The sequence below is a fragment of the Arachis ipaensis genome, chromosome B05 (genome assembly GCF_000816755.2).
Source record: "Arachis ipaensis cultivar K30076 chromosome B05, Araip1.1, whole genome shotgun sequence".
In the NCBI taxonomy this organism is placed as follows: domain Eukaryota; kingdom Viridiplantae; phylum Streptophyta; class Magnoliopsida; order Fabales; family Fabaceae; genus Arachis; species Arachis ipaensis.
In genome coordinates, this window is record NC_029789.2 from 89747746 (window position 1) to 89756139 (window position 8394).

At 35.5% G+C, this 8394-nt stretch overlaps 1 protein-coding gene and 1 long non-coding RNA gene across 3 annotated transcripts in view; both read right to left on the minus strand.

Moving 5' to 3' along the window:
* The window catches only part of LOC110262909, a 717-nt gene extending 512 nt beyond the window's left edge, over positions 1–205 (minus strand). The window contains exon 1 of the long non-coding RNA XR_002347922.1: positions 138–205. This is a non-coding gene — a long non-coding RNA (uncharacterized LOC110262909). The remainder of the gene's footprint in view (positions 1–137) is intronic.
* LOC107641938 lies at positions 239–1632 on the minus strand. Of its 2 annotated transcripts, none has more exons than XM_016345309.2 (4): positions 1542–1632; positions 986–1358; positions 637–872; positions 239–353 (listed from the first exon to the last, which is right to left on the minus strand). In XM_016345309.2, exons 1-4 carry the CDS (start codon positions 1620–1622, stop codon positions 279–281), a joined length of 765 nt encoding a protein of 254 aa, XP_016200795.1. In that variant the 5' UTR covers positions 1623–1632; the 3' UTR covers positions 239–278. The 2 variants fall into 2 exon arrangements, with proteins under 2 accessions (XP_016200795.1, XP_020959182.1); XM_021103523.1 differs by having other exon boundaries at positions 1529–1632.

Consider the following 8394-nt stretch of genomic DNA (forward strand, 5'->3'; position numbering starts at 1 on the left):
TGTTTACACTTTTTCTATGAACAAATAACAAAATAAATGTAAATGAGAAAGAAAAAGTTGAATATAAAATGTAACGGAATTAAATTGTATAACACATGTTTTTTTATGTGGAAATAATAAAATATACCAAGGCTTACCTGTGTTTCTTCATTCAGGCGATAGTTAACGAACTTTTTTCAATCATTTTTGTCTATTCTTTTCGGATGATGCTGAAGATTTTTCTCATAAGTCCTTATTTGTTTGTAACACCTATGAAACAAGTGGTGCCTTGAATCCTTCTAGTTCTTTCCTATCCTCTTCAAAATATCGCGCTTTATTTTTTCTCCAGCATCGTCCTCATAGTAAAAGACCCGCTGCAATTAGTTTACATTGTCATTAACGAAGACCAACAAACAAGTATAAGACTGATAATTTGAAGAAATGCCACAACCATTACAGGCTAATTTAAATTGTTAAAGTATGACCCTCAAATCCAGTACAAGCAGTCGCAATTACGTATAAATGAGAAGTGCTTAAATGATGATGTGAAAAACACAATATGAAAATTTTACTAACCATATAATTTACCCATGCAAAAGACCTAAAAAAAAAACCGACAACTAAAATTGCTTAAATTGTAGAAGCTTAAAGTTGTACCTTAAGCATGTTATACGCATGATCCCTCTTTGCTTTGCTCACCAGCTTCCAACTGTCTAAGTGTATGGGAAACTGGGAATAATCCGCACCCAAACTCCCTATGAAATCACTCAATAATCCTGCCGCCTGACCAATCGGTTGCAGCTCACTGTTAAATGGGAGTACTATCTTTGTATTGGAAGGGAGGGCTATAGCCTCCTTCACGCTCATCTTAGAAACTTTTCTCACGCCGTCCTCTAAGAAGTGTATGGAAAATAAAATTACTATCTAATCATTGCACAAAAGAAAAATAGAAGTAAAGGACTATAAAGATAACTCTTTATGAAAATGGGAGGAAAAAAATGTTTACCGATAACAGTAACTTCCCAGAAATCTGTATCTTTGGCTTTCTTGTTGTTATGCTGACCTTCGACTTCTTGGGCAGCAAACAATTCGTCGATGTGGTAATCAAACGACAGAACTTCATCCGCCTCTGGGTCGTAATCCTCATTCCCTAATTCATGATCAGCCACTTTCGCACGATGCCGAGTCTCTATGTTGTCTGTTGGAGTTTGAGGGTCATCAGTAGTACTCGACTGTGCATTCCTATGATCGATGCGTGGTGCACGAAACGGTTCATTCATACGGGTTGCCGGAGCTCTGTTAGCTGAGGATGAAATCGGAGGAACCGTATCACGTGGTTCCTCCCGTGATGTCTGAGCTCCTCTTGTCGTGGTCCCAACCTTAACATACTGTGAAACCATTTAGAATTATATTTTAGAGAACGAATTAATATTGAGAATTATTTTATTTCATAAACTAATCATTTTGCCGGGAGAAAAATTAATGCGGTTCGATGATACAACAGAAGGACATATAATTTTCATATAAGGTTACGTCAAGAAATGTTAACCATAAACACTAACTGTTGTCTCTTCAGTACCGGCATTAGTTCCGGCATCTTTTGGGGGTTCCCGTATAATGTTGTACCTTGGTTTCCTAGGCATCCTTAAAAACTTGTATAGAAAATAATATTAGTAGACAAATGACAAGCACAGCGTAAAAAAATGCTTAAAGCAAATAGAGAATACAAATTATACCCCAAAAATAGGGAATAAAAAATTATGACATCTATATGGAACATTATAAGGCACATTACATGATACATCATAGACTGAAGGAATATTAGAATTTATTTTTTAAATAAATTAACAACATAATCAATTAAGTCTAATTAAATTAGTTTAAAATAAAAAACATTAATTAGTTTTAATGTTAGTTGAAGTCTTACTATTTAATAGGATTAAATAATTGGTTTCTCAATAAATTTAAATGTGTCATAATTAGAAATGTGTATATCAAATTAATTCTTAACCTGGTACGTAAAACAACTTTCAAAAGTGTAAAATTATTTATTATCAAAAGTCAATAATCAAGCTTGACAAACTGCAACGGTTATACTAAATTAGATATTCATTATTCAAATATATAAACAAATAATAGTGGTATGGTATAATATTACAATAGATAGAAAGATGAGTTGTTATATAGAGGTGGGTTCCTAATGAGTCTTGCTGTGTGTAAACATAAAGAATGTACAAAATTAAACACCAATAGAACACTCAACAGTCATCAGAACTTAGTTATAATGTGAGAGAGCAGACTCAAGTAATCTAAAGTAACAAATTCGATACCCGTTAAATAATTAAAACAAATAAATTTTATTTTTTTATATAATAATTTAATAATATATTTTTAATTTATATTTTCAAATATGAATAACAAATTACTGACAAAAACTAATAAATTATACTAATTTTCTAATATTGTGAGTGTTTTGAATATGCTAAAATAATGGGATGCAGATAGTGACCTCACATGGCACCTCATACGAAGGAAATTTTCGTGAATATGATTGGACAAGGTGTGCCAGTGGACTTGTTTCAATAAATTATCACATTCTCCTTCATTTTAGCCTATTCGTGATCTTTTCCTTCAATTTCAGGCCCTGACCACCCCTTTGTAGATTTTTTTATTCCAAAATTCGTTTTAGCAAACATTAAATTCAAGTTACGGGAGTGAGGCACTAACTATTATTAATTAATTCATTGATCTCCTAATACTTCCTTCCATTTTCAAAGCTAGTATCTAATCACTGTCATTTAGAACTGCTTACGGATAAGATCCCCTGTGTTAATGATCTTAACTTGCTTGCAAAGACAATACCCAACGACAGAAAAAGAAAAGAAGAGAAAAACACACATTAATAAAATTTTAAGTCTTGTCCTTGCTTAGGATGTTTATATTTGATATTTGATAGTAATCATGATTCATGACTTATAGTAAAAAGGGATGAGAGATAATATTAGACGAAAATGAAAAAGCTTAAAGAATTAGTATTCTTTAACGTTTAAGCTGTCTAAGTTTCATTTGCATTAAATAATATATATATATACTCTATTTTAATATATCTTAGCGTTTAGTTCACAACCTTTTGAGCTCTACGTCACTTGCAGGTAAATATTAAGATCTTGTTCTTCTCCTACAGATGCACAAACAAGATGCAAGTTCACACATCAAAGTATTCTAATCAAACAGTGCTCGAGCATTGCCATCTCTTAAGTCTTAACCAACGATAATAATGCTTTATTTGTTTTATCTATTTACTTGAAAACTTTGGTAGGGTCTAAACTGAAAGCATCAAAACAGTGGCATGTGATAAAAGCACTAGCTAGGATCTATCTTTATTATTATATAATGTCAAAAATTATTGAGTTTCATGCCTTTATCTGCAAGGATTGGATGCTCAATCCTTGAGAAAATGATAAACTGTTGGTATTTAGTCAATGTCATTATCCAAATAAAAACTGACGTTACCCTCTCTCTCATTTAGGTGGAATAGATTGATAGGCATATAAAGCGATGGCTTTAGTTTCCAGAAAACAAAGAATTAAGTGAAGTGATCTGAGCTGAAAGTGTTTTACTTGTTTCAACGGTTTAGAAGAGACCAACATTCATTTTTGGATGCCCCTTGGCTTGTATTTAATCACAACCTTCCAATTGTTTTGAGGGCTCCCAAAATACTACATATGATAAACTTGACGTGCATTTTATGTTAGAATAAATAGGTCATATCTATCATACCTGCGTGTACCACGAGGATATGTAGGGTTATACCAATAACAATAAAACAAGATTACACATTTGATAGGTTTACCCAAGTACTTTAAGTCAAAATTACCATTCAAAATCCCAAACTAATCATATTATCCTTGGCGGCCAATATCATGCTTAAGATAAACTATGATTATTTATTACCCTTCCTCGAGTATGCTCATGTGTGTAAAATTTCATCAAATTTACTTTCTTCATGGTGTAGCTAATACAATCTCTATTCGATCCCCATGCTAAATTGTATAGGTGAGGATAGATTATGTCGTTGTTGACCTATCATTATTGCAGATCATTTGTTAAAGATTAACTTAAGAGATTGAACTAGAATATCATATTAGCAATTCAAACCATACACATGATTGAAACCAGGGCAAAAATTGTTCCATGCTTCTCGTATCATTAATTACCTCATACAACCTGCTGGGTAAGAATTATAATTAGTGTCTACAATTTAAATTCTATTAATTATGGCACAAATAAGTAATTAAAATTACCTCATATAACCTGGTGGGTATTTACAGAATGGCGATAATTTGTGGTATTTCGAGCATTAGGGAGGAATCGGCCAAGGTATGGTTTTGGTTTCTCGTAATTAAAATATAATGAATCATGAAAACTTAGGTTAGTTGACCGTAAGATAGGATTGTACTGTTGATTTTGTGAGGATTGATATTTGTTGATATTTATGAGGCTTGGTGATTTTGATGTTGATGATTATTGATATGGATGATTGGGTATTGTATTGGTGGTGTGATATTGATTGATGTGATGTATGTTTGGAATGAGCATAATTGGAATTGTTGCATTTGAATGGGAATTGTTGAATAAAGGTTGAGAAATGGGAGTTTGATAATGTTTAAATGTTGGAAGGGCTAGAGAGTATTTAGTATAGTATAGAAATGCTTGATATTGATTTTGGAATGGTAAAATTGGGTTTTGTTTGTGTGTTTTGGAATGGTAAACTTGGAGGTTTGGCAAATTTTGGGTAAAAATTAGTTTTTGACCAAACCTCGGTAGGTCATAACTTGGCTTCTGAACCTTCAATTTTTGTCAAACTTGTTTAAATGAAAATTGGGTCCGTGAAGTTTATGCTGTCCAAAGAACGGATGAAAAATGTTTTAAAACAAAAAAGTTATGCGCGTCTGAAGTTAGGTGTGCAAAACAGGAAATTTTGGACTTAGCAGCTTTTTTCTTCTGTTGCTAAGCCCGCGTACGTAGACGGACATGTGATGCGGCCATTGGGCTCTCTCTAGGGCCTCCACGCATACGGCAATATGATGCGTAAGCAAGATGAAAAAATTTTCAAGGCTGCGTACGCGGCTATATGGCGTGCGTACGCGGAACCCTTGTTTTGAACAAGTTGTTTGTTTTTTGTGATTTAAAAATAATGATCTAGCTTCCAAACCTCTATATTTACTCTCTAAGGTCCCAAATTTAGTTTCTGATCATAGTGAGAGGGGTGAACCTAGAGAGGGTGGTAACTTGGAGGTGAAGAGAGGTTTTAAAGTGGGGGATTTGAATTGAAAAATGTGGATAAATTGAGTTGGTACAGGAAAATTGAGTGTCCCACAACTGAACCAGCAAGTGCATTGGGTCATCCAAGTAATACCTTAGGTGAGTGAGGGTCGAATCCCATAAGGATTGCCGGATTGAGCAAGCTATTGTTATCCTGCAGATCTTAGTCAGGTGAATAGAAAGGTAGTTTTGATTATTGTAGGTGCATAAATAAACAGTAATAAGAACGATAAGTGGATATTGTAGAGATAGTGATGAGACGTCAAGGCTTCGGAGTTGCTTCCTCTTCTGGATTAACACGTCATACTCACTACTCCAATGATGAATGATTTCTTCAATGGCAAGGCTGTACGTGATTAAGCCATGGGTCATGGTCATTAATCTCCTCACGTCCAGACCAAACATCCGAACGGACTAGTTCAATCTGGGAGAGGGTGAAGCGCGCGCAAGTCAATCTCTTTGTTGATCCTACTCAAAATGCCATAGACAAGGTCGGATCTTCCGAATCAAAGACTGCTGCTCTTGTGGTTCTAGCCCTTAGAGCCACAGGAACCTCAATTGCCCCTGACTAACGAGGTTATACGTCACATACCTCGATTAATCCAGATAATTCTGTTAGAACCCGTGATGCATCCTCAAACTGTAGCTCAATACTATCCGGGTCAGGACTCGTAAGGAACTCATGTAGAATCAAGATTCATAAGGATGAAGAATGAAAATCTATCATAGAATAAAATCAAACATTCATTGGAATAAAAAAGTAATTGTATTAATCCGTAGGAATCAGTAGAGCTCCTAACCTTAACCTAGAAGGTTTAGTTGCTCATACTGTATAGAGAATAATAAGAAATATTTGAAAATGGTAAAAAAGATCCTAAACACTGGTGATCTCTTTTCTATATATACTAACCTAAACCTAAAGAGACATTAATAGTAATTAGAAATTACAAAAATGAAATACTAAGCTAAAGGTGCGAAAAATCCACTTCTGGCCCCACTTGGTGAGTGTTTGAGTAGAGGTTAGTGTTCAACTTGAAGGAATGGGCATTGAATGCCCACTAGGGGGTAGGATTGCTGCTCCCTTGCTCCCTTTATGGCATTGAATGCCAGGTTTGGGCGTTCAATGCCAGCCTTGGTCCTCTTGGGGCGTTGAACGCCCCATAGGGGGTAGTTTGGGCGTTCAACGACCATTTTGGGCTGTCCAATCCGAAGAAAAGCATAAACCGTTGCTGGAAAGCCCTAAAAGTTAGCTTTCCAATACCGTTAAGAATGCGTCATTTGGACCTCTGTAGCTCCAGAAATGCTCATTTGAATGCATGGAGGTCAGCCTCTGATAACATCTGCTCTGCTTTTCTTGCCTCTGAATCAGACTTTGCCATAACTTTGCCAGATTCACCCAAATTCACCTAAAATCATAGAAAAATATAAAATCTAAAAGTAATATCCAAAGAAGTGAATTTTGCATTAAAACCTACTAAAACATAATAAAACTTAACGAAACATACTCAAAAACTATGAAAATGATGCCAAAAAGCATATAAAATATCCACTCATCAGAACACCAAACTTAAATTGTTGCTTGTCCTCAAGCAACAAAAAATAAGTAGGATTAAAAAGAAGAGAAATATACAAGTCTCTAAGTTTTCAATGAAGCTCAGTTCCAATTATTGAGTGGGGCTAATAGCTCTTTTTTTCTGAACAGTTTTGACATCTCACTTTTCTTTGAGGTTCAGAGGCATTGACATCTCTCAGAGTTAGAGTCTAGATGATATTATTAGTTCTCTTGTTTAAGCTCTTCTTAATTCTTGAACACAACTTCCTTTTCTTGGTGCTTTGCACCTTTTTGAGCCTAGCCGTGACTCTAAGCGTTATGTTTTTCCGTATTACCACCAGATACATAAATGCCACAGGCACTTGACTGGGGGAACCCTTTTGGATTCAAATTTAGCTTTGCTTAAATTCCCAGACAGTGGGTCCCAGAGTTCTTAAGCATACTCTTTTGCTTTGGATCACGACTTTAACTGGCCAGTCTCAAGCTTTTCATTTCACACCTTCACACCACAAGCATTTAGTTAGGGATAACAACTCAATTGAGCTTTTTAGACTGATTTTTGGCCCTACTAACCATTGATGCTCAAAGTCTTAGATCCTTGTTCTTTTGTATATATTATTTATTTTTTTTGGAAATAGAAATGTTGTTTCTTTTGCTTCAAGAACATAAATAATTTGGATTTTTTTGAGAACCAATAATATTTCCTTAGATTCACTATTCTTTCAAGAGCCAACACCCTCAACTTCAAGATAATTATTGGTGCACGAAATCACAATCACACTTTTGCAATTCCGCACAACTAACCAGCAAGTGTACTAGGTCGTCCAAGTAATACCTTACGTGAGTAAGGGTCGATCCCACGGAGATTGTCAGTTTGAAGCAAGCTATGGTTATCTTGTAACTCTTAGTTAGGATGTAAATAATAATTCTCAGTTTTAATTAGAATGAGTAAAAGAACATGGATTAAATACTTGTTATGCAGTGATGGAGAACAGGTTGAGGTTTTGGAGATGCTCTATCTTCTGAATTTCTACTTTCCTACTGTCTTCTTCTTCACACACGCAGGGCTCCTTCCATGGCAAGCTGTATGTTAGTGGATCACCGTTGTCAATGGCTACCATCCATCCTCTCAGTGAAAATGGTCCGGCTGCGCTGTCACCGCAGGGCTAATCATCTGCCGGTTCTCACTCAGGTTGGAATAGGATCCATTGATCCTTTTGCATTTGTCACTACGCCCAACACTCGCGAGTTTGAAGCTCGTCACAGTCATCCCTTCCCAGATCCTACTCGGAATACCACAGACAAGGTTTAGACTTTTCGGATCTCAGGAATGGCCGCCAATAATTCTATCCTATACCACGAAGGTTCTAATATTAGATTAGAAACCCAAGAGATATGCACTCAAGCTATTGTAGATAGAACGGAGGTGGTTGTCAGGCATGTGCTCATAGGTGAGAATGATGATGAGTGTCATAGATCATCACATTCATCAGGTTGAAGTGCGAGTGAATATCTTAGAATAGAAACAAGCGTGATTG

What these genes read in the sequence shown, in the direction of transcription:
- LOC107641938 (XM_016345309.2), bottom strand. Translation starts at nt 1,622, where the DNA reads ATGCCTAGGAAACCAAGGTACAACATTATACGGGAACCCCCAAAAGAT. An exon ending in CCGGTACTGAAGAGACAACA is followed by an intron (nt 1,359 to 1,541) that starts GTTAGTGTTTAT and finishes CAGTATGTTAAG; the next exon opens with GTTGGGACCACGACAAGAGG. An exon ending in CTGGGAAGTTACTGTTATCG is followed by an intron (nt 873 to 985) that starts GTAAACATTTTT and finishes TACACTTCTTAG; the next exon opens with AGGACGGCGTGAGAAAAGTT.